The sequence below is a fragment of the Talpa europaea genome (assembly GCF_964194135.1).
Source record: "Talpa europaea genome assembly, chromosome: 11".
NCBI lineage: Eukaryota > Metazoa > Chordata > Mammalia > Eulipotyphla > Talpidae > Talpa > Talpa europaea.
This window is the reverse complement of record NC_140078.1, coordinates 29,797,698-29,824,847: the sequence shown is the minus strand read 5'-3', so window position 1 is coordinate 29,824,847 and position 27,150 is coordinate 29,797,698. Positions and strand designations below refer to the sequence as shown.

General features: G+C 38.0%; 1 protein-coding gene across 1 annotated transcript in view; it reads right to left on the bottom strand.

Annotated features, from left to right (window-relative positions):
* SPTLC3 (serine palmitoyltransferase long chain base subunit 3) overlaps window positions 1–27,150 on the bottom strand; it is a gene marked incomplete at both ends in the record, with an annotated part of 127,553 nt that overhangs the window by 52,580 nt on the left and 47,823 nt on the right. Inside the window, 4 exons of the mRNA XM_084248068.1 lie at window positions 9,661–9,754; window positions 11,706–11,830; window positions 25,336–25,484; window positions 26,105–26,259. Of these exons, the coding sequence (XP_084104194.1) occupies window positions 9,661–9,754; window positions 11,706–11,830; window positions 25,336–25,484; window positions 26,105–26,259 (523 nt within the window). The remainder of the gene's footprint in view (window positions 1–9,660; window positions 9,755–11,705; window positions 11,831–25,335; window positions 25,485–26,104; window positions 26,260–27,150) is intronic.

Below are 27,150 nucleotides of genomic sequence, written 5' to 3'. Positions count from 1 at the left end.
GAAAGTTGATGTCATCAAAGAGCACATACACAGACTTATACTACATTGTTGTTATATATTACAATGGCACGATGGATCTGAAATCAATGTAAATTTGAGTATTAGTAGTATTTGATCAAACAATAACAAAGACATCATTCATCCCCAAGTCTGGCTCACCAAGGCAGTTTCCTTGGTTTGCAAGGGGCTCTTTGATGAAAAGTGTTGTGGAGGCCACTAGTAGCTGGAGCAAAGCAGACTGGCAGTTAGTGGTCAGGCTAATTTGATTACTGAATTACTATAAGCCCAACGGTGTTTCAAAAACTAAAGTCATGCTTAAGAGACAAATCTACTTTGGGAGTCTGTTCATGTGTCTGTCCTTAAATTTATTTATTTATTTATTTTTAAGTCTCACGCAATATCTTTTTTTTTTTTTAAAGATTTATTTATTTATGCATACAAGAACTGGGGTACAGGCCAGAGGTACGGGAGGTGAGAGGATTCACCAGAGACAGAGCAGGGAGCAGAACAGGTGGACTGACTGAAATACACTGCGGAGGTGAGCAGCCAGTGAGACAGGAGAGGTCAGCTGAGCCATGTGGGTTGCACCATGTGGGTTGCTCCCTGGCTGACCGGGGCAGGGATGGAACTGGTGCTGCAGAGGCTGCAGATAGCTTCACAGTACTGTGCTTAACCCCTTGCGCCACCAGGGAGGCCCCTGTCTTTAAATTTAAAGCTCTGATAATATTGATAAGCTTCTGGGATCTGGGGAAGCTGCAGTTAACTCTTCTGAATAGAGAGCACAGGGAAACAAGGAAATTCTAATCTTCTCAGAAAGGAGGCTAGGCGTAGTTCAAAGAATGCCTGTTTGAAGATAAGATCTGGGCCTTCAGCTTTATTCTGACTTTTCCTGTACAGTGACAATACTGTTTCTGCCATGGTTTCATCCTTTCCCTTCTCTTGTGCAACTGAGTTTTTGTTGAGACTTGAGAACTACCCTCACTGTCTATTCATTCCCGCAATGCCCTTCCCCTTCTCTGGATTCAGGAGGGGTTGCCAGGACGGGAGATCAGCCTCACTTTTTTTTTGGGGGGTGTGTGTGTGTTAATTTTTAATTTTTATTTTTTACATCATTGTTCATTTTTAAGCAATATTTGCTTCCCCCCACCCCCTCAGGTGTAGTCCCCATAGAGTTTCCTTCACCAATGCACCTGTGCACCATCACCTCAGTCCTCTGTGCTCCTCCCTCCCTCCCTCTGATCCCTCTCCCTCCCCTTCCCTGCAGGATGTCTCTGATTTATAATTGTCCGTTTTTTCTTTGTTGTGTTTTGTACTGTTGTTATTTTTTTCCACTGCTGTCTTATTTGGTTCCCCTATATTCCTCCTATAAGTGAAACCATCTGATATTTGTCTTTTTCCTTCTGGCTTATTTCACTGAGCATTATTCCTTCTAGCTCCATCCACGTTGCTGCGAATGGCATAAGTTTATCTTTTTTTGATTGCTGAATAATATTCCATTGTGTATATATACCATGTCTTCTTGATCCAGTCATCTATTTTCGGGCATTTGGGTTGTTTCCAGGTTTTACCTATTGTAAATAGTGCTGCAATAAACATAGGGGTACAGGTGCTCTTTCAGTGTGGTTGGTGTTTATCTTTCATTATTCAAAGCTCAGTGAAAACTCCACTTTCAGTTGCATTTAGAGACACTCTCTGGTTCTCTATTCTATAGGCTGCTCAGCAAAAACATTTTCATGTCGTAAGTAGGTTTATCTCATATAAAGGCTATTTTCATACTTTCACATCACAAGCACTCAGCAGATATTTCTTAAATGAAATGATGGGTGGGTGATGAATTCTGTCTGTTACTCTTTTTAATTCCTTGCTCTCCACCCTCCCCCCCCCTGGTTCTCTGGTTCCTTTGGAGATACCCAGTTTCATTCATCAATATTCAGTGCAGGGCCTCCCTGGTGGCGCAGCGGTTGAGCGCTGGGTTGCAAAGCTGCCCGTGGCCTTTGCAGCGCTGGTTCGCGCAGACCTCTTCTGCCGCCCACTGCTCTCCTCAGCAGTGTACTTCGGTCCTTCTGCCTGCTCTGCTCCCCGCTCTGGCTCTGGTGAATTCTCTCACCCTCCCGTGCTTCTGACTGTACCCAGTGCTTATATAAATAAATAAAAATAAATCTTTAAAAAAAATATTCAGTGCAAATGTGAAATATTGGGCATCAGGCACTTAAATAACTAAGTGATGATAAGGAAATTATCCTTTTAAGATAGTGGTGGTAGGAGATTGATCGCCCCCTTGTTCAGCCTTTGGGGGAAAACATCATAAAGGCCATCTTTGGCAAGCAAAGCAAATATTTTTCTCAAATTCATATTCACAAAGTCTCTTCTTCATGAGCTCAGTGAGGCCATGTCGGATGCCGTGGAAATTTGGCTCTTTGTTTTTTACAAAGCACTTTGGACAAATACTTTGGTTCGGGTTTTCTTGATAGTTTTGTAAATTACTGGGCAGGTATTGCATGATTAGAAAAGCAAGATGACCTCCTTGAAAGAGTGTCAAAGGCAGGTAGAAGCAGAGGACCTGGGCTGCATTTGAGGCTGAGGCAGTGTAAGGGGCATGGACTCTTCACTCTTGGGAGAGAGTCCTATCATTGACTTCTGACAGTGGAGGCACAAGTGAAGGACAGGCAGCGCCCAATTAAGGGGGCAGAGTGTTCCAAGTTCTCAAGCTCTGACCCAATGCAGCAAATAGGATTGTGGTCCTCAGGGAGGGGTATGAGACAGAGGGGAACTAGGTAAAGTACTGAGATGGGGTCCGTAGTGAGTGGAATTAGTGTAGGAAGGTGAGTGGTGAATCACGGAACAGCATAGGAGGGTATATGTCAGAGCTGGACTATCCACCCAGGCCCCCAGAGGAAATGCAGGTTGCATTCACTGAACTCAACTGCCCTGACTGAAATAGAATTGTATGTTGAAATGGCAACCGCTAAGTACTGCATTGCAGTGTTCCATGCAGGAGGAAGTACACTGTATTTTAAAAAAAGAAACTCTGGAGTCATACCGCCTCAGTTTAAATCCCAGTAATGTCTCTTAGTAGTGTAGGATAGGTCTCTCCAAAAATATTTAGATCGGGGCCTCCCTCATGGAGCAAGGGGTTAAGACGCAACCCATGAAGCTATCTGCAGCCACTGCAGCATGAGTTTGATCCCTGGCCAGGGAGCTACCCATATGGTGCAGCAGACCTCTCTTGACTTGCCTGCTGCTCCCCTCAGCAGTGTATTTCAGTCAATCTGCCTGTTCTGTTGCCCACTCTGTCTCTGGTGTATCCTCTCACCCCACCCCACACAACAGAGGTGTGTACCTCTGCCTGTACCCCAGTTCTTGTATGCATAAATAAATAAATCTTAAAAAATATTCAGATTGGCTCTTTCCTAGATCTCCAGAGCAGGCCTTTGCCAACCTGTTCACCTTGTATTTGCACCTATGGTCAACTGAGGCACTGTGGACCTTGAGAGAAACTCGAGGCCTTCAAGTATGCAGAGTTGGTGGTGGGTGTTCTATACAGAACTGATGTGAGAAACTGTACACCTTAAACTTACACAGGATTGTAAATCAATATTGCCTAAAAAAGAAAAAAAAGAACGTAGATTAACTATATTTTGGGATATCTTCAGAAATAACCTTTTTATCAGAGAACCTATCTTAAGCCAGGACATACTCCTCACAGAGACAAGGTTTTGTCATATGAAGCTATCTCCTCCTCATCATATGAAAGCCTTCTCTCTCTCCTTTATGCTCCAGGTCCCTTAGCATAGGATATAAACCCCTGGCTGGTCCCTTTTTCCAGGAATTACAGCCGTAAATTCCCCATACATATGTAGTTAAATATGGTCTTTTTCTCCTATTAATCTGTCTGATGTTTGTTTGTCCAGCTTCAGAAGAACCCAGAAGGGTGGGGGAATGTTCCCGTGGGTCCCAACACTAGCTCTTTGTCTTTAACCAAGTCACCTAACCGCTTTGTGCCTGTTTCTTCATCTGTAACAGGAGAATAATAGCAGGTGCCTCATTGTGTAGTTGTGAGGCTAACATGAGTTAGTGCCTGTAAAAGGTTCATTACAGCAGGGGTTCAATAATATTAGCTATTGTTAAAAGATATAGAGAAAATCATTGCATTTATTAAAGTAAACATAGTAATTCACAAACCTATGTGTTACCTTGGGATCTAAAATGTTATAGCTTATAACGAATCTAAGTGTTGTTTATAAGTTTGACCTTCCACTCAAACAGCATTCACAAGCCCTGGTTCTATGGATGAGGCAGGTCTCAGAGTTTCCCTCAAACACTGTACTCTTTGTTTTTCCTCTTCTTGGCCTTTAAAGGGCTCTAGATCGAATCTTGTTTCTTCTTCTCCACTCTCCATTATTTTCTTTCAAACCATTCTGAATTCTTGGCCTGTCCAGTCCTCTGACCTCATGGCAGCTCCCCTAGCGAAAAGATGTCCTCTTCTATCCACAAATAGCTGAAGAAGCCCTTTGTGGCTCATGTGAGGTTGGAGGTTGCCTCCAGCCCTGCTACTCCATGTGTGGTCCTGCACTAGCAGCTGCATCATCACCTGGAAGCAAGTCAGAAATGCGGAAGCTCAGGCCTCTCCCCAGATCTGCCGGACCAGATTCTGCATTTTAACAAGAGTCCCCTGGTGACTCGCGTATATGTTAAAAGCCTGAGAAGCAATGTTAAAATATCTAGATAGTATGTGATTACCAGTAAGGTAAGTGATTAAGGGAAAAAAGAAACTTAGTGTAGAGTACCTCAAACCTCTGAAAGAAGTTCTGAACCTGGCCTCCTTGGTGGTGCAGGGGATTAAGTCTCAGCGCCATGAAGCTATCGGCAGCCACTGCAGGATGAGTTTGATCCCCAGTGAAGGAGCTAATCCACATGGCATAGCAGACCTCTCTTGTCTCACCCACTGCTCTCCTCAGCAGTGTATTTCAGCTGATCCATGTGTTCTGCTCCCTACTCTGTCTTTGGTGAATACTCTCGTTCCCCCCTTATACCTCTGGTTTGCACCCCAGCTCTTGCATGCACAAACAAATAAATAAAATCTTTAAACAAAGAAGTTCTGAACATTTCCAGTTAGCACTTATTCAGGGTGTGAGTTCCTGGAATGCTCAGACTATGAATACACTAACCCCTGAGGATATGTTTACCAAAGGCATGAATGCCCCAAGGGCTCTAGCCTATTTCTTAAAAAATGCACTAGATTCAGGGTGAACAAATTTGTTGCTTGTAGCTGATTCCTTAGCTTAGGCTGTGAAATGGACAAGAGAGTCTTGTTTGTAGCTCCCAGTGAGTCACAAAGGCAAACTAAAGATTGGCTATTTCACTGAAGCAGTTCATAAGTAGCAAATAAAAGGACATAGATTTAGCACCTAGCTAGAGGAACTCAAAGGTCTCAATTTAGCATTCTAGGTTGAAGTTCATGGAAGCAGAGAACTAGGGACAAAATGGCAGCAACAAGCCCTTTTATATCAGTAATCACCCTTAATGTAAATAGTCCGAACTCACCAACCAAAAGGCACAGAATAGTTGATTGAATTAGAAAACAAAATCTAACTTTCTGGTGTCACCAGGAGATTAATCTGAACTCCAAAGATAAACGCAGGCTCAAAATAAAGTTGAAAAACTATCCTACAAGCAAATGTGATCTCCCAAAAGGCAGGTGCAGCCATAATTATATGAAAAATTATATTTCTAGCTAAAGCATGTAACAAGAGACAGGGATGGGCACTATGTGATGACAAGAGAATAATTTAATAGAACATATAACATTCATCAATATTTATGCACCAGAAGAAGGAGTAAGAAGAAATGACAGCATCACAAAAATAGTAGCAGACTTTAATACTCCACTTACATCAATGGACAACTTGATAAGACAGAAGCTCAATTGCACATTAAACATTTTTGGGAATAGACCCTACCCAATGTTGGATAAAGAAACAAATGCCAAAAGAATAAAAATTTAAATCTTCTTGATTGTAACAATATCAAACTAGAAATCAGTCATTAAAGAGGGAAAAAACCCCAAATACATGAAAACTAAACAACATACTACTGAATGACTCTTAGTTGAGGAAGAAACCAATGGAGAAATTCAATAATACCCAGAGAAAAATGAAAATGAAGACATGAACTAGCAGAACCTATGGGACACAGCAAAGTAAATAAAAATCTATGGTAAATACTATCCATTTCATGCAACCCTCAAAATGATATGACCTCTGCATTTTTCCTGGTCACCAAAATGTTTTCTATTGTCTATTAGTGAAACTAATAGCAATGGTGAGAATAACAGTAATTATATTAACAACATTTACAGGTATTGTGAACAGTGCTTTATATGTCTCCTCCAGTAGATTATGAATCAGATATCATAATTATCTTCTTTTTTGAATAATTAAATTGTGATTCAAGATGATTAAGTAATTTGCCTAGGACCACATGCTAATAAACGATAGAAAAAAGACACAAATGATTGGGTCAAAGTCAACTCTTTTCAACAAGTATCACATCAATGATTTTAAATTTACGTAGGCTAAATTTATGTTATGTATGATAACAATTATATATTAGGGAAATTTACTATAAGGTAATGCATATATTTTATGTGTACAACTCAATTAATTTTAATAAGAATGTAATTAATTTTAATAAGAATGTAAGCATCACCCCAATCAAAATATCAAACATTTTTATCAAAGTTCCTTTATACGTATTTTTACCAATTTAGTCTCTCACAATGAGAAGCAAGCATTGTTATGATTTTTTTCATCATAGGTTAGCTTTGTCTGATTCTGAATTTGTGAAACAATGCCTATTATATGTACTATTTTGTGTCTAGTAACTTTTATTAAAAATAATAGTTCTTGAGAATCATCCATGTTGTATATATCAGTAGTGTATTCTTTATTTTTTTAATTGTAGAGTCATATTAATTAGATGAAGAACCCCGTTTTCCCATTGTTTTGTTGATACTTGGATTGTTTCCAGTTTTTGGTTTTCATGAATAAAGCCACTATGATTATTCTTGTACAAGTTTTCATTAGACAGATGCTTCCACTTTTCATGAAAGTTCTGAGGTGTGGAATCTGGGTCAGACTGTAGCGATATATTTAGCTTTATTAGACTTTGCCAAGAGTTTTCCAAAGAAGTTGTATCACTTTACACTTCAGCACTGGGTGGGAGTTCTAGTTGCTTCACATGTTTGTAAACATTTGGTGTTGTCATCTTTCTTGTTTTAGTTAATCTAGTGTATGTAAAAGGTACATTAGCCATAGCCTATACTCTGTCTGATATCACTGTGACCCCTTCTAAAATTTAACACATGATATGGTTACTTTGATATATATCTGCCTTTCCGAATAGATTGGAAGCTCTCAGACAGCTAATATATTACTTTATCATTTTTATAGTTTTCCTAATGCCTAAAATATAGCATGAATTAAAAGAGGTATTGGAAAAATGTTCAATACATTTTGGTTAGGAAATGTTTATCTACATTTTTTTTTTACTGCTTTTGCCAACTTTAGACCAAGAGAATAAAAGACCGCCAGCCAGAGTTATAGGAAGAATAAGTTTTGTTATATGGCAGTGTCTGGGGATATAAAACCAGATTAGAGATTATAAAATAGGATTCTAGGGTATATATCCCTCTTTGTGCATCAGCATCAAATGCGGGGTTGGGAGGGGGGTGTCTGAAAAAATTCAGCTGCCTTAACTCAAGCCCAGATATATAGATTCTGTTGGTCTGGAAGTGAGACTCGCTGTTGATCTTTCATAGATGTTCCTTAGATACCTCTATTGTGAAACTAGTGTCATGGATCACTGCCACCAGTAGAATGGGTGAAGAAATGGGTGAATATTAACAATGATCTAGTTCATTTGTTCCATACAGGTAACAATCTGATTAGGTCTCCCTCTGAAAGAGATTATGCATTTAACATATCTATGGTTGGAAACTGTAGGAAAGTTATTGTCAATTCTCTTCTTTATCCTCCTCTAAGCAGACAGAACCTGTGAACACCAATTACCTGTTATGACATAGATTCCAAAGGACATGCCACAACTGTGGTAATATCAGTAGGACTTCCCATGATCTCTTAAAAAACTCACTTCTTGAGTGATACCTCTAAAAGATACCTATTCCAAACATGAATTCCTGATGCTGTCAAATAATTTGAGTCTATATGTAATGACTGATGATAAATAAACAGAACTGAGGTAATTTAACTTGTCTTATCAAAGACTAGTAAACATTGAGTATTTGATGCAAAATTAAGAAGTGACTCAATTCAATGTATTTTCAATTAATAAAGGAGTTAGTGTTGTAGTTAAACTGCAGGTCCGAGGGACCTCAAATCTGTTTTTTCCAGAGGACCTGACCCTGCACTTGACTCCAGAGTATTCATTTTAACGCAGTTGATAAAGGTGGTTCGGTGAAGCCAAAGCCAGACTTCACCCCACAGAGTGAGAAAATATTTTTCATTAAAACAACTCTACAATTTGGAAGAGGAGGCTCACTTTAGAATGTTCCCATGCGTTTGCATTCCTTTCCCATAGGACAGTTGTTCTTTGGTTTGTGATTTCTGTGAGGTGGACATAACAGAACTGGAACAATTCTCCCTCAGGTCATAGATCTCCTTCTCCTCACTTCTATCTATTCTATTTCCTTAAAAGATGGAGGGGATCACCAAGAAAGAGGAACAGGGAAAAGTTAGAGAGTAAGGGAAGGTATGGGAGAAAAGTGATAAGAAGGAAGAGAGAAAACAGGTACATGTATGTGTGCAGGTGCATTACATGGAGAGAGGGAAAAATTCTGATGACAGTAATGAATAATTTGAATAAGAAACTTTGAACAATACATACCCTCACACATTATCTAGTTTGACACTCTTATTTTATAGATGAGAAAATTGAGTACAATAGAGATGAAAGGGTTTTCACAGATGATGCAATAAGTCAGGTGCAGAGCTGGATGAGAGAACTCAGGTGTCCACCACTACCTACTCCTAAATATTTCCCAATACTTCCCATGCTGGCCTGTCAAGTCTCTCACAAGAAGTAGCTTCCTGCCTCCTCCTTATCACCCAACCACCCTACTCAGAGCCTAAAAGCACATTTTAATGAAGTTGAATAGAATGTTTGTATATGAGGGGAGGGTTAGAGCATGCAGCAGATGGGTCTAGTGACTGGAGGCATTATGTTGAGGGAGGCCAGTTTTTGTTTTTTTTTTTAATCTGACTATAACCTAAATCTTAAACAAGTCTTCAAACCTCCCCAGGAAGAATTCTAAAAAAGCAAGAGTTCTAACAGTTTTCATAATTAAATGACAGTCCTGAGAGATCAGTCATTTCTTCAGAGGTCTTAATTGCAATACCACTAATAACAGTGAAATTAATGTGTTTGGTTTACACTTAACAATGTGGGTGCTTAATGCACTTCAACCATTTGTTCCGGCTCACCAAGGTTAACAAGCTAGGAGTGTATATAAACATGTGTTTCATGAGGCTAAGTTCCCAGTTTGAAGAGTAAGGACAAAGTCCTACCAATTATCTTTACCAGTGATCTTTACTTTCTTCTAGAATCAGGTGGTATAAATTGGATAAATATGTTAACACTCACTGTTGTGTTTGAAGATTCTTATGGTTGCTCCTGAAAGCCGGGCCCCTAGCACAAGAGATGCATGGTTCAACTCATCACTTAATATGAGGCATCCCTGTGCAGAAAACAAGAACATCAAAGGCCAATAAGTAAAATGAAAGAAAAACAGTATGTGGAAATGGGAAGAGTTTTTAAGACCTGTTACACAGATCCACCAAACCCTCTTTAATTTATAAGCCCAAGAAATTAACTTGATGTCTATATGTATAAAAAAAACATGGAAAGCAATTAGCTGATGGAAATGAGATTGTCCTAAGGGATTACATCTTTCATCATTTGCACATAGTTTTCAGCAAAGAAGATCATTCAAAGTCTTGGTTAAGTACCAACGAGTGTCAAAAGATTGATATATTTGACAGGAAACCTAATACACTTTTGTGTGGGTTGAAGACTTGCTGATGTCTTCAGTCCCATGCTGTTATTTGGGATGGTTTTGGTGTACTCTTTCTGGACGGTCAGGACTTTTTCTGCAGGGTATTTCAACTCTGATTTTCTAATACTCATTTTTCAATGCATTGCTAGTTAAAAACTCACTGCTTTATAGTTCAAGACTTTGTGTTTAAAAAAATATGTATGACAATTCAGTCTGAGCCAAGTAGAAAAAGTCCATTTAATTTTCTGCTAATAAATTGGATTGTGAATTTTTCTTTTTAATTAAAAAATTTATAAATCATAAAATTTCTCAAGCATACCAAAACTGCATTGACAAACTATGGTGACCATTTGTCTTCTGTGGCAACCAAGAATATCTGAGTTTTGTACTTGTACTTTGGAAACTTTATAATGACATGTTTTAAGTTTTTGAATCAAGAACCAACAAAATACTGACGTCTCCATACTCCAAATGTGTGTGCATATTTATATACTTTGTAGTAAATATTTGAGAGTAACTTGTAAGAATCATAACTCAAAAAAAAAAAAAAAAAAGAATCATAACTCACCTATATATTCTTCAATGCTTATCTATTAAGAATAAGAAAATTCTCCTAAAAATTACAATGCAATTATCACATTCAAGAAATTCAACATTTATATAAAACTATCATCTTATATACAGTTCATGTTCAAATTTCCCCAATTGTTGTAACAATGGCTTAATATTTTTGATTTTTTTCTATTTTTTTCACGTAGAACCCAAAGATCATTGCATTTAGTTGTCAAGAATCAGATTTTTGTGAAAATAAACTTGATTATGACACTTACTTAAAATTAGCCAACCAACTCCCTATTTTTTATTGAAAGAATTTCAACCACTCTAGCATGATTTACACTGCAAGGTTCTTTGCAATTTGGTAACTCTCTTCAACTCTGTTCTCTCCTTCATTCATCACTCTAAACCCTAGCTCTTCTGTACCTCAGTGCTTTATACACATTGCTCCTTTTTCCTTGTCTTAAGGAAATAACTTATTTATCTTAACAGATATGCAACAGACTCAGTTCTCAGGTCACCTACAATGCACAGGCAACCCAACATTTCACAAGAAGAGTTTGGGGCAATTCTTTTGTTCTTTCTGATACAAGTACATGCTTTTTCTGAGTGTTGTTTCCCTCACTGCACTGTAAACTACATAAATTTACAAGGCATGGGTCAATTTTATCTTTCCTTAACCTGTATCTTGCCTCATCTGAGGACACAGATGAATCCCAATTAGTAATTTATTGAATGACTAAATGAATAATGGGTTGAACAAAGTATTTTGTCCAAATAAATGCTTAATAAGCTTTTGCTACATTTCAAATGGGCACTTGGGGGCTAAAATTTAAGCGATTTTGTTATACTGTCATCAAAGATGAATTTTGATCTACATATAGGGCTGCAATTCTATAACCAGAATATCATAATGAAGATTTACTGGACTTAGCCGGTGTATTTACTTAAAAAGCTGCACAATCAGCTTTTCCTAAGAAAATGAGCTTCTTTGTCATACTTAAAACAAAAGATTTATTCAGGGTAATAATTCTTAGGAATAATATAGCCAAAGACAATTACATTAACAAATTCTTACCTTTCCAACTAGTGCAGGGATATTCATTGAGTTAGTTGCAAATCCCATTCCAAAGACCATAGCTGCTTCTACATTGAGGAACTTAGCCACAAGGTTCTCCAACTCAATATGCTTATCCAAGGTTCCTGTATGTAAAATGATAGGATGAATGAATCTTCTCTTTTCAACAAGTCCAAATTCGAGTCAAATTCTAGTACATATCCAATACCAAAAGACATGCACCTGAGAGTGTGTAACAGCTATATTTCTGTAGTTCCAATCTAGAAACAACTCAAGTCTAGCTACTATAAAATAGGTAAATACATGGAGGTATTTATATAGTGAAATTTAACAGCAATTAAAAGAGCAAATTACTGCCCCACACAACAGCATGAAAATAATCTCACAAATATATGGCTGACTGAAAGTAAGATACTTACACAGGCTGTTTGAGTCTATTTGTATAAAGTTTAACAAAAAGAGGGCCTCCCTGATGGCTCAGGGTTTAAAGGCAGTGCTATCAAGCTATGGCCAACCACTACAGCTGGTGAGTTCGATTCCCCGGTCAAGGAGGTGACCCACATGGCGCAGCAGACCTCTCCTGTCTCACCCACTGCTCCACTCAGCAGTGTGTTTCAGTAGATCCACCTGTTCTGTTCCCCACTCTGTCTCTGGTGAATCCTGTCAACCTCCCCACCCCCTGTACCTCTGGCCTACACCCCAGCTTTTGTATGTGTAAATAAATCTTAAAAAAATAAAGTTTAACAAAAAGCAATCTACCGTGTTAGAAGTTAGGATAGTGAATATTGTTGTTAAGCACTTGAAGAGAAGATTCTTTAAACGTTTTATTTCTAGATCTGGGTGCTAGTTGCATGGATACTTTATGGTTTGCTTTATGAAAATCCTTTGAGCCATATACTTATGATTGGTGAACTTTTGTATAGATATAATTTGTAATCCATTAAAATTCACAAAAATGATATAATTCTTCCCCTGCACATCCCACAAGTAATTAAGTTACAGCCCCTCAGAGGTTCCCCATATTTAAATGCAAACATATCACAGGATTTCTGTAGATGATAATAAATCTAGTTATGACTACAATTTATTGAACTTTTGGAATATGCTGAATTTCATAGCCCATGATTTAGGTTTTTTCTTTTAATCTTAAGATCCCTATAATGCAGGTATTATTACTTTACACATAAGAAAATTAAAATGTAAAGAAGTCACAGATAATAATCCAAAGAGACAATCTAGTCTAACTTCAAGATTCATGTTTTCACTACTCTACTCCCTATTTCTTGCCTACTTACTTCTTCTTATACACATCTTCTCAGGCCTTAATGAGAGCAACATGTTCATGCCTCTCAATTTTTCTGTTTGCTGTCACCCTACTAGATCTGTACTGTCCAATATAGTAAGACTGGTTGCATGTGGCTAGTGTGATAGAAGAAATTAGTTCTAAATTTTATTTAATTTTAGTTACATTTCCACCAACGAAAACTTAGTGTGTGAATTGAGATGCGCTATAAGGGTAAAATATATACCATTTCTTACTACAACAACAACAAACATGATGTAAAATAGATCAGTAATATTTTTATATTGATTACACATTTAAATCATAATCATTTTAGATACACTGGGTCAAATAATATATATTACAAAATTAACTTGTCTTTTCTTTTTTTTTTTAAATGTCACCACAAGAAAATTTCAAATTTCAAATATGTCTTGCATTATATTTTTATTGGACAAGTGTGCGCTACATGATACACTTAATAGAAAAATGTGCAAGTGGAGAGATGCTGTAATTTGCATCCATAAGACATAAGATCAAATTTAACTCAGATTTAACTTAGAGGAATAATGTTAGAATATCCAGGATTCTTTTAAACAACCTAAAGATCAATGTGTTTTCAACCTAAAGATTACTATACTTTACTATAAGAATGAGCTATCAGAATGTTGTTATAATTGGTAAATTAGTCTGTTTCCTGTGCAAAATCGTAAAGTGTTAAACTTTATTTTTTTTAAAGATTTATTTATTTATGCATACAAGAACTGGGGTACAGGCCAGAGTTTTGGGGGGTGAGAGGATTCACCAGACACAGAGTGGGGAACAGAACAGGCAGATCAACTGAAATACACTGCTGAGGGGAGCATTGGGTGAGTCAGGAGAGGTCTGCTGTGCCATGTGGGTCACCTTGGCCGGGGATCGAACTAGTACTGTAGTGGCTGCGGTGAGCTTCATAGGTTGCGTCTTAACCCCTAGCACCACCAGGGAGACCCCTAAAATGTTAAACTTTAAAAGGTATTGACTTTTAAAGTTCAAAGTTTTATTTTGCATTTAATGTGGAAAAGAATATTTGATAGCTGAACTTTGCCCTACCTGAAAGATCACATTGCCATATGACAAATGGCTGGTGACCCATCTTCTCAAGTGAGATTTATCGCCCAAGGTAGAAGAAACCATAGTAAAATAAGAATTTTAGCAGAGTCAGTTTTACTCAAGATTTTTGTTTTTTTTGTTTTTGTTTTTTTAAGATTTATTTATTGTTTATACAAGAACTGGGGTACAGGCCAGAAGCGCCGAAGGGTGAGAGAATTCACCAGAGACAGAGCGGGGAGCAGAACAGGCAGACAGACCAAAGACACTGCTGAGGGGAGCAAGGGGCGAGGCAGGAGAGGTCCACAGCACCATGTGGGTTTCTCCCTGGCCAGCCGGGAATCGAACCCATACTGTAGAGCCTGTGGACAGCTTCCCAGCACTGCGCTCAACCCACTGCACCCCCCCCCCCCCGGGGAGGCCCTACTCAAGATTTTGGAGGAAAGTTACAAATTTAAATTGTAATTACAATTTTTAGTTATTCAAGTAAAAAATAAATTAAAATTTAAAAATACAATATGATTATATAATCCTTTGTGAATTTATTTTTACCTAACAGAGACTGTATCCCAGAAGGAATAATGTCCAGAATAGATAGTAAACAGGCCACTGGCTTTTGCAGGGGAGGCCAGGTTTATGGCTCCAGCTTTTGTACTAAACAACTGAGAAGTCTTTGGCTATATTGAAGTTTCTGGATAGGTACTTAGGCTTCCCTGACAGTGGAAGCACTCTTTCCTCCATACAGAATGGTCTTCTTGCAGACCCCACTCACTCTTTGAGAACCACCTAACATGACATCTTCCACACTGTTCTCAGCTTCCCTAGGCCAATGTGGTTATTTTTCTCTTCTGTGATCAAAAAGTTCGTTATACAAACATTATAGCACTAATTGAGGTGAGGATATTCAATGTGCAAAATTACATATCCTTAACATGAACATAATGTAATATCCATTACAGATAAATCCCTCAAGGTATATTCACTGTGTGTGAGATGTTCATCTTGGCAATTATTGCCCCTAGCACAGTACTGACACATAGTAGGTGTTTGTTGGCTTGCATTGTGTTTTTTGATGCAGAATGAATATAGGACTGAGCCTAAAGCAGTGGATGGTTCAGGGAAGGTCAAGAGCCCATGTAATGCTAGAGAAACAAGGTGAGTAGCCAGTGAGCACCAGTTTGAAAAAAACCATACTTGATGAAGGCCCCCAGCAAAAAAGGAGGGTTTCCAAACTTCCACCTTGATGAATTTCCCATGAGTCTTTCCTTCCCAAAGGGTCAAGGGACAACACTGCATGAATAGAAGTTCACAATCAATCTCTGATTTTTTTTTCTTCCTTCATCTTTCCCAAATCTGCCATCTCAGCTTATAACAGTTGTATCACTAAAATTCCTTAGGATAACATGAGCTATGTTGTAAACAATATCAAATAGCTAAACTAATGAGAAAAAGGTGTATCTAAGAACATTCTGAGAAATTGCCCTCTACCAGGTCTCTATCATTATCCCTGGCTTTAAAACAATGAGAAATGCAGATGTCTCTGTGAAGTCTCCAGACAAGATCCTTCTTCTGGATTTCCAGTCAGGTTGGTTAGTAAAGAAATTTCAAATATACCAATTTCTATGATCAGGTGTCTTACAATAAAGTTATGGCTGATTTTGTATTGAGGGGCTTACCTTCACTTGTAGAAAACAGTCCCCAGTCCCAACTTCCATTATCATGGAATTTCTCTGTTAGTGTTCACATCTCAAATTTCATAAACAGATCTGAGAGGTACCTGGGAAAGGTGGACATTTTCTACTTCAGGAAGCCATGCCTCTCAAATTTGAACTGATCTAGGGTGGGTTCATTGGTATTAATCAAGTACTGCTTTCTCCTTCCTGCTCTTCACATTTAAAAAATAAAAATGTAGGAAGATCTTGGAAAAACAAAGCACTCACTAGAAACACAACTTGCTTCTATAAACATTCAGACCCTAACCCTATCTTAATTGAGCTAAGATTCCCGACTCATGTTAAGTTCCAAGTGGTTGGCTGAATAATTGGGTAGTTCTGGAAGTGATGTTCAAAATTTTGTCTTTAGTATATAAATATCAGCATTGTTTAATCCCATGAAAGCATTGCTATAGCCCTAATTGGAAAAGTACAAACAAATCCACTTTTATTTGTTTCATTTTATGTTTTCAGTCTTTATTCTCTGAAGACCGATAACAGTCACAAATTGGCTAGTGACAATATATCTCAAAATTGCTATCTCATCTATATATTGGCACTCTTCTCATAATGAAGGTTGTTTATCCAAAGAGATACTAAAAACATATTTTGTGAATAAAAGAATAAATACTGGCTGAACGTATCCTCTTGTCAGTTCTCTCATCAATATTTTCATGTGCCAAGCACTTGGTTTGCCATTGTCAGTCAAATCAGTAAAAACCAGATTCTGGAAACAGCACCAGTATTATATTCATGGACTATATACTTCTGCTGGATTTTTGTTGATATTGACTGGCTCATTCTTTATAGTCAGACCATAAAGATCACTGGTCTTATTCACAGTGATTAATAGTAAAGAGTGTGGGTGTTATTAACAAGTTTGTTTCACAACCATCATTATTTTCTATGCGGCACTTGTGAGGACTATTTTCCCAACTGTGACTATAGTCACTTTTCATCCAGAATATCCTGTTTGCACATGTTCCTTAGATTTGACCTAGGAACAGGCTATCATTTATCACGGTAACCTGCCAGCTGGCACCTTTGGTAGTTCCAATTGTGCCACTGCTAGCAGCTCACATCTGAGTCACTTTGTTTGAACTGGTGATTCCTGCCTTAAAATCAGCATCAACTCTGTGCCTAAAGGTCCCACATTTCAGTTCTTTACCCAAAAGAGCTAATCTGTTTTTGGAGAGGTTTATGATACAGAACTCGAAGTGGAAATTGCTTCCTTTTGTTTTTGGGTAAAGCTTACACAAGTTGAGGGATTATAAGTATGCTTAATGGAGAAAGATCAGTGTACCTGGGAAGCTGAAAGGGTAAGGGGTGTTTCATCCAGAATGGGGTTAATGGACTGCAGGGTAAGTGATTTTCCGGCTTTTCTGCCCTCCCACAATTAGGATTGCATGCCCGATGGTGGGCATCTGCATTTGTTACATTGTTATAAGTTGTGTTGTTTATTCTGTGGGCCATGGGAGCAGTATTGAGATATTCACCATGAGAAGCAGAGGAAGGAGGAAGACAGGAGAGAGAAGGGGAGAAAGCAAGCCAGGGAGCCAAGAGGCCCTCCAGCATGCCTGCATGCCATGTACCTGGTTGCTATATTACATGTAAAAGCTCAATAAAAGCCTGAGAAAGCCACTGGAGGGCTCCAGGATTCCTCCTTTACCCTGTCTGCATAAGGTCATAGAAACCTGCTCTGTGCCCTTCCTGTCCCTACATGGACCCATGCAGATCTCTTGATGGCAGCTTCCTGGTGACAGCTGTAAGGGGTAGCTTGAATGGTAGACACTAGACTTTCCATCTTACCAACCACTCCTCAGTCTGCAGCACAGGACAGAAACTCTTGGGCTTCTGGGCCAAGGATTATTTTCACTGAAACAATGGAGCTCTCCATGTGGAACCAAAGACCAAGGGGACTTCCTCTATGTTTGGAAACTGCAAAATACCTAGCACTTCTGTGCTATTTTGGCTAATGGGGACTCCAAAACAGACTAAAAATAGAACAGCTAGATTAGGGCTTGGAGTCAACTGAAACTTGCTTTAAAAAAAGAACTTGAGGGCCTCTCTGGTGGCGCAGCGGTTGAGCGCTGGGCTGCAAAGCAGCCCGCAGTCTCTGCAGCGCCAGTTCGATCCCCGGCCTCTGGCGAGGGTCCCACATGGCACGACAGACCTCTCCTGCCATGCCCGTTGCTCCCCTCAGCAGTGTATTTCGTCATTCTGCCTGTTCTGTTCCCCGCTCTGGTTCTGGTGAATTCTCTCACCCTCCCGCGCTTCTGACTGTACCCAGTGCTTGTATAAATATATATAAAAAAATTATTAAAAAAAAGAACTTGAACATTTGCACAACTGAATTTGTGATCCACATAGCCTTTTCATTAGTTAGCTGTATGTTTTATGTTTATTCACAAAAATAAGGTAGAGAAAACAATTGAAACCGTATCAACACTCAATTCTGTGATTCCATTATTCTTTCTGCAATTTGTTTTCAATAAATGGCAGTGTATTCAGTCTGGAAAAGGTGTGTTATCAAGTGGGTAAGTTCTACCTGTAGCATGGATGGAAATTAATATATAGACTCCAGTATAGTCTTTCGTTTCTACTTTTCATTTGCAAAGTTTTTCCTATGTTTTTTGACCCACAAAAAGACAACGTACACAGGGTATTGAGGTCAGTGTAGAGTTCAAAGTAATATACACATGTGTTTGCCCTGAAGGAATAAGAAAGGCACATGACATCAGGTGGAAGAAAAATAGGAGAAGCCTAGATAAATTCTCTGAATCAGCAACTCATCATCTCAATTCTGCCAGTCAACATCAGGTAAAAAGTCAGGTGAGACATTGAATTTATGTCCTGTTAAGCACGGGTGCCAAGATGATCAGAAGGAACATTGATTATATCACCATCTGACTCGTTTGCTTTATGAGGAAGTTACAGAATAATTGGGCAAGATTTTTTAACAAGTAGTACTTTTGCCATCTCAAACGTTCCTTTTCTCACAGATAGTTTCCCAAATGTGGGAATTCAGGAGTAGACGTTGATGATGCCATTGATTTTCCTCAAGTTTACTGTCAATGGCTCTAGAAGTTATGCAAGTGCCAATGTCAATATAAGTTATCTATATTCTTATTATATTTGGATGTAATAGGATTCTTAGTATAAATGAAGAAAAGGAGAAAAAGTTGGATATATGCTAGATTTAGGGATCTGGAAATTGCTATTAAATCTAGAGGATTCTTATTCCCAAGTTGTTGTCATGGCAATTACTTGTCTATACCAGCAAATTGTTATAGAGAGAGGTTCAGAGAGAACGTTTATTGACCTTTGCAATAGTACTTTTTAAAATTTAGGTAACATTGGTTTACAATATGGCTAATGATTTAGGGAGAGGGCTTCATACCTCTTCAGATATATGTCAACACACCACACCTATCACCAAAGAACCCAGAGTCTTTTATCATAATCCCCCTTCAATAGCTTCAATTCTGTAGTCATATTTCTAGGATTTGTTTTGGTTTAATTTATCTGTTCATTTGAATTGTTTATCTATGTTCCACATATGAGTGAAGTCCCCCACTAGAAGTCACCCTTCTAACTTTTAAAAAAAAGAAATTAAGATCTTGGCAACCATTTCTTGGCAACTATTTCTTAGAAATTACTCATTCTCATAGGAACTTGAAGGCAATTAACAGAGATTATTTGACATATGTTTTAATTTACACATTTTGCAAATTTAGACTGGTCCCTTCCTCAGTAATTCAAGTGAGTGAGGCTGTACATTCCCTAGGTATAGTTAAAATGTTTGAGAAGAAAAAAACACATGAAGAACCTTGATAATTTTATTAAAAGGTAGCAGAGGACTCGTCAGGAAGACAAAGAAGGAAGCAAACTAATAATTAAGTATAATTTTCTCAAATAGAGAAATATAAATTTCAGCAAATTTGTACAACTAAGATGAAAGTCATATCTGAAACTTGAGAATGGAAAAAAAAAATCCTGTTATATCCAATTCTATTGATTGCTAAGTTAGTATGTCCCTTCTGATGTTTTAAAGATGAAAAAATTGGAAGACTACTTCTTGGAATTACAATTACAGCTTGAATGAAAATTCTAACCTATGAAATTTTTAGGTATGCATACTATTCAGGTTTCCCTGAAGAGGTGACTCAAATACAAGACTTTCCTTTGAGAATAAAGACAGTCTCTATGTAGACAAGAGTTTTCATTGGCACAGGAGTAGGCTTGTGACAATCTATGAGCTTGTTTTCTTAGAAGTGAAGTTCTCATTAACAATTATTAGATGAAACTATAGCAGTGCAAAAAGTTTATATGTGTTCAAATAATGTATTGTTACTATATATAACATTTCTTAGCCATTTGGTGCTCAAGGAAAGAAAGACCAAGAAACTACACATACTTGCAGAATAAAAGTCGGGGGAGGAAACAAAAGCTTCTCTCAAGTTTGTATGAGTTTAACCTTTCCTGAATTTGGAAATCTGGACTATCAAGTATGTCAGGATATGTTCGGAGATCAAAACCAACTTGCTTCAATGACACTCTTTTATTCATTCTTTGAACTTAGTCAAAACCTTGACTCACTTCTTACACTGGGGTGTTCTTTGTCTTTTTTGATTTAGAAGAATTTTCACATGTTCAGAATATTAACTTTTAGTCAGATATATCAGAAATAACTTTGTAATTTTATTCTTTGACTTTTAACTTTGTTGACATTATGTTTATGGACTGAAGTTTACATGTTTCATTTGGCCAGACATTTTCTCCTAAGGTTTGTGGGAGTAGTTTCTCCAGTTCCTTGGAGAATGAGGACACAGTAGACTGTCTCAATAAAGCTTAAGAAACTGAAGGGCAAACCGTTCTGGTCCATGGCTGCATTGGGAACAAGCTGCTTTTCCTTTAAACAGGACTGTCTGCTTCCGATAGGGCAGGGTGGCCTGTGTGGCGCAATGTCAGCCTGGAGGTCATTTGAGATGGATCCCTTTTATCTAAAATGACATTCTGCCCTGTTAGGTGAGTTCTGCTGGAAATATTGGACGTCGTCACAGATTGCAGATCTAAGGGATGATGGCAAGTGATAAGCTTGAGAAGAAACTGCTATGGTCTGAATGTCTGCATCCCCCTCAAATGCAGATATTGAAAACCTAATACCCAAGGTGATGGTATTTAGAGGTGGGACCTCTGGGGAGTGACTAAGTCATGAAGGCGGAGTCCTCATAAATGAGATTATAAAAGTCCCTTTATAAAAGAGGCCCCAGATGTTACCATATGACCCAGCAATTCAACTCTTAGGGATCGACCCAAAGGACACAAAAACATTGATTCAAAAGAACACCTATGTACTGCTATGTTTATTGCAGCACTATTTATAATAGGTAAAACCTGGAAACAATCCAAATGCCCAAAAATAGATGGCTGGATCAGGAAGATGTGGTATATATACACAATGGAGTACTATTCAGCAATCAAAAAAGATAAAATCATGCCATTTGCTTCAATGTGAATGGAGCTAGAAGAAATTATGCTCAGTGAAATAAGCCAGAAGGAAAAAGAAAAATATCAGATGGTTTCACTTATAACAGGAATATAAGGAAACCAAATAAGCATCAGTGGGAAAAAATAATAGCAATACAAAACAAAAACAGACAATTATAAATCAGAGACATACTGCAGGGGAGGAGGAGGGAGAGGGATTAGAGGGAGGGAGGGACTAGTGCAGGGGACTGTGGTGATGGTGCACGGGTGCACTGATGAAGGAAATTCTATGGGAACTACACCTGAGGTGGGGGGTCGCAAATATTTTTTAAAAATGAACAATGATGTAAACAATAAATTAAAAAATTAAAAAAAAAATAATAAAAGAGGACTCAGAGAGCTATTCCATCCCTCCCACCATGTGAGGATACAACCAGAAATTTAAATTGACCCCTCACCCAACCAGGCTGTCACACTGATCTTGTACTTCCAGCCTCTAGAACTGTGGGAAATAATTTATTTTTTGTTTAGAATTCAGCTAGTCTGTGGCATTTTGTTATACTAGCTTCAATGGACTAATTAGAGGTGTTGCTTACATTAACTGAACTATTAGTTTGATATTTCTGGAGTGCCCTCACCAAGGAACTCACATTAGCATGCTTTATATTTGAATTCTACAATATTTTTATTTTGTTCATTCATTCATTTTCAATTTTTTTTATATAGTTATTCTTGAGGATGTTTGTTCTTGGTTTTTACATTTCAATCCAAAATGCATTTGCAATTTATCTAGGCGTAATTTACCTAGTTGTGATATGTGAGGTATGAATCTAATTTACTTGCTTGGAAGACTGACTAGTTATCATGTCATTAATTACAATGAAACTGATCCTTTCCAAATGATTTGAAATATTATTCTTATTATATACAAATAAGTGTGCCAATATTATATAAATAGTGTTTGTATTTAGACTTGTGGTTGAGAAGTATACAGGGAATATGTTTTTAAGGTTCAGCATTCAATGCATCCATATTAAATTCAACAATCACTTTTTTAATGTCCTTTGCCCTTTTTTTTTTTTGGCTTCTGCATTTTTAAGGGTCAGGAGGTAATTTATGATCTATCACTTTTTCAATGTTTATTTTTTCTTGGTTTTGTTTCTAGTTAAATTGTTAAATGTTAAATTGACTCACATGATCTTCAAAACCCCTCATCATACCCTATTAATTTCCAGTTGTACAGAAAGTGAACAGCCATATCCATCTCTGTTGTGTTACTTGATGCACAAAGGGTATGAATGGTTTCTATCTTCATTAAGAGCCACATCATTTTTATAATTTTTAAAGGTGAATCTATTAAAAGTTTCAAAAACTTAGTTTAACTTCTGCTAGCCTCTTTCCTTCATTTAATTTGCTTTTGATTTTTAATAAAATTATTTTTAAAAAATAATATTTAATTTTTTTATCTTTAATAAGTTTTAACTTATTCTTAAATTTTAATTCAAATGAAAGTAGAACAAGCAATTAGGCATTTACTTTGCCCCAGGGGTTGCTGTACTGTGCCTTCTATCGTTCAAGGAATACACTCAAATAGATATTTTTCATGCACAGAAAAAAAGAAATCACTCTTTCAGGTAAGGAAATTCAAAGATCAAATGTGGAAATACCATACAGAGGGCTGATATTACTGATTGTTGTTTGATTTTAATACTCAACCATTATGAACAATTTTTATGTGGGTCTCCATCCTTTGTTGGAAATCTAAAAGTCTAGATGATATTAGAATGTGTTTGCAAACAGTTATTCTAGCAAATTTCCAGTTAAAACTTTGGAGGCAAGTCACTTTAAAAACTTGACCCTAATAACCATTGTTTTCATTTTTGACAAGCTATTCAATCAAGAGTTCACTAATTCATATTGTAATATCACAGACCAACCAAAACTCAAAAATTTCTAATCTTTCACAACAAATTAACAAAGGATTAAGAAAAACAAATCTGCAATTACCAATGATGTCAAATATGGCACACAATTTGAAGAAGAATCCATATCTGAATATTGTAATAAAAATAATATAGAAAGTAAGAATTTAAAATGGGTCAGACATTTTTAAATGCTTGTTATGATTCTTTTTACCTTTGCCTCATATTGACACTATATAAAAAATACAATCCTCTTCCTTCCATCAACCTGTGGACTCTTGCATTGATCCACAAGAGAGTCACAGCCTCTCCCTTAAAACAGCATTTGAAATTCTGTACATTTCTTTCTGGAAGCTTATCACTTCCTACAGTATTTTGGGTTTTGCTTTAACATCTGCAGGTGTAGATTTAACCATCAGATTTACTCTTGGGCTCTTACTTTGCTGCTCCTTCCCCAGGTTCAACCTTCCACTTGGGCACTGAAGCTATTTTGGTGGTGGCTGCAGCTGGGAGGTAGGAACCTGTTTAGCCTGAGAGTCAGGAACCCATGTTCTGTATCTGGCTTCCACTGGAAGCAACACTTGCCTGCATTCAGCTGCCTCCCTTCTGCTTCTGCTGGCTCTGATGACAGAGTGTTGTGACTCAAGTTATGGGGACACCATCAATAGGGACGTGTTTTCTGTCTGGCTCATTAACGATCCTGGTATTGAGTGTCATCAACACCCAAGAAAACATCTCCAGAAACATGTCCATGCCTTTTATGGCTGGAGGTATTATAGTTCCTGCCCATCTCCACATGGGGCATCAGGAACAAGTCAACTCTGCTGAATAGAAACTTTCTTTCTTGCTCTGCTTATATCCCCAACCCTCCTGCCTCAAAATGAAGACAAGTAAGAATAATATCACCTGTACCGCCTACTACAGCACAAGATTTTTGTGAGGAATAAATGAAATGCCATTTAAGAAAACAATGTGCTAGGAATTGCCTCAACAGTTTGCATCTCTCTCCCTAAAGTGGAAAGGAACGGAAGTTTCCTTTGTCCACCTTTCATTCCCCTGAAAGTAGAGCTGAAACATTGTTTCAGCTAAAAAAAAAAAAAAATAGTGTGGCTCACCTGTCCAAGCATTCAATCATTCAACTCAAGTCAGTAAAGCCAATTCCTCCCACCAATAACTTGTATTTTGGCAGCAGAGATAGACAATTCACAAGTACAAAAGCAAGATCATTTTACTCAGTGATGGATACCACTAAGAAAATGGGGGAAATTGCCCAATCCAAATGGGAAGTTGTTGTTCAGTAGGTATAAAGACTAAGTATATAGGTGAATAAGTTCTAAAATCTGCTATGTAAACATATTGTCTATACTTAACAACAATGTATGATATACTTTAAAAGTTCTGTTTTTTAAAAAGATTTATTATATTTATTTATGCATACAAGAGCTTGGGTGTAGGTTAGAGGTGTGGGGAGGAGGGGTTTTGTGTGTGTGTGTGTGTGTGTGAGAGAGAGAGAGAGAGAGACAGAGACAGAGACAGAGACAGAGACAGAGAGAGACAGACTGGGGAGCAGAACAGGCAGATCTACTGAAATACACTGCTGAGGGGAGCAGCAGGTGAGACAGGAGAGGTCTGCTGCACCATGTGGGTTGCTCCCTGGCTGGGGATCAAACTCATGCTTCAGTGGCTACAGATAGCTTCATAGTGCTGAGATTTAAGCCCTTGTGCCACCAGGGAGGCCCTACTTTAAAATTTGTTATGAGAGTAGATCTCATAGTAAATGTTCTTATCACAAAAAAGGAGGGCATCAAATAAGTACAAATTTTTGAAGATCAATTCTACCTCAATAAAGCTGTTAAAAAAGGAAAAGTAGAAGAAAGGAACCAGAAAAAGACAGATGGAAGAGGTACAACAGTTACTATGTAATCAGGGAAGAACCATTATTATTTATCTAAAAGAACTAAATGTGTAATTAATAAACAGCCTGACAACAGCATAATGTTTGAAATTTCCAAAAAGACTTTCATATGCCTTTTTCTTTTTGTACTTTATAACAACTCCTTGAGTTACACAATCTAGAGACAATTTAAGTTTGAGAGGTAGTCACAAGGAAAAGGACTAAATACAAAGCTACATACCCATTTCCTGTCTGGTGCTGGCCACACCTGGGCCGTATGCCTCTAAAACATCCTTTACTGTCTTCATAGAGTCATTGTACTTGGCTGCCAGGCCAAGGAAGTTATAGGAGCCCATGTTGATGACATCTTTGATGATTCTTCCAGTAAATCTATAGAAAGAAGGGCAGGTGAGCACAAACAGCTTTCTCATTCAGTACCTTAGTGCCTCATAAAAGATTCACAAAAATCTTAGGTCTGGCTCAAATCATACATTTTCTTTCATGACTTGCTTATTGTCACCACAAAATGGTTAGCCTTTAGAGGAAAGTAACCCTGGCAGAAAGCTGGGCAGAGCTTTGGAAAAAGGGACCCTGAGCCTTGGAGTATTACACGGCCCTGATTTTCTTCGAGTACCTGTTTATGACATATGTGCTCTGGTTTAAATTCCAGCAAGAACTTTCTAAATGAGAAGGAGCCATGACCACCGAATCTCAGCAAGAAGTAGATGGGCATAAATTGTCGATGTAGCTGAAAAGTGCACTTACTGGCTGACTTTATTGCTGAAACAGGTCTCACTTTATTTACAATATAAACAAGCCACCCCTGGTAACTTAATTTAGTGATTTCCCCTGCTGGCACTATGAGGGCTTGCAGTGGGCTGAGTGATAGAAGATTCTTTCCAAACTTTGTAGTTTTGTTTTTTTTTCCCCCAGTCTGTAATCTGGTGCCCACACTAGAATTTCACTGAAAGGATTTTCTTTCCACCAAGCCCCTCCAGTGGCTGCCTCACCTAAATGTCCAGTTGTAGTCATCTGACACCCTCTCCATCACATCAAACTGAGGCCCCGGGGAACTGCAGATGGGCCGATTCCAGTTGTCTCTGATTCTCATGTAAAGGTTCCGTATGTAAAAATTCTCAAAGTTTTGATATAGAGGCACAAAATTCTGTTATAAAAGAGGCAGAAGATTATCTTTGGTCCCTTATTTTCTGTATTTTATATACAATTGAAGACCAGGGGATGACTAGAGAGAGTCACGCATATATTTTATCTGCTGATATTTTTTGAACAAGGGTCTCTGAGTCAGGGTACAGGTGAGGTACACAGATAACTCTTGAGTTCTCCATGCTCAAAGAATTTACATTTAATGGGGGAAGTAAAAATGTGGCAAATAAAGGCAACAAAGATGACAGGTCAATAAAAAAATCCCAAAATGAGTGGAAGGGAATTATGTATATCTAAAGCAGTTGGAAAAAAAATCTGTTGGATGAAAATTGGTCTCAAATTTTTTTTAATATAAATATCCGTACTCGTTCTGTTTTCAGAAATGTGGATGCGACTGAATTGTTGGAAAGGTGGAGGACTAGCTGTAATAGCCAAGGGCCTAGACACTGAGTTGAGCCACCCATGGAGATACGTGGCTCCTTTTACAGTTGAAGTAGCAGCACTGTTTTGTGGAACAAAATGTAATCCATGCCTGAGGGATCTGCAATCCCAGTGAGGCTCAAAGCAAGACATATCGAACATTGTCATCTAAAGCCTAGCAGTGAGTATAAGGCAGGCTATGTAAAACCTTGATTTAAGCCAAGTACTTTGGGTGTATGTAAGATTAAAGCCCGAGGGAGAGTCAAATCTTGCTGGAGGAATCAAGATAGCTCTATGTAGGAAGGTACTTGGAGATGTGCACTGAAGATGGGACGAGCTTTCTATGGGTAGAAGTATTACTCTACTCAGAATATCCATCCACTGTTTCCTGTGGTGTGGTTGAAAGGGCAATGTTAGCTGGGCATAGAAACTGGGAGCCTAAAGTGTTCATGCAAGGAACTCAGAAATTACC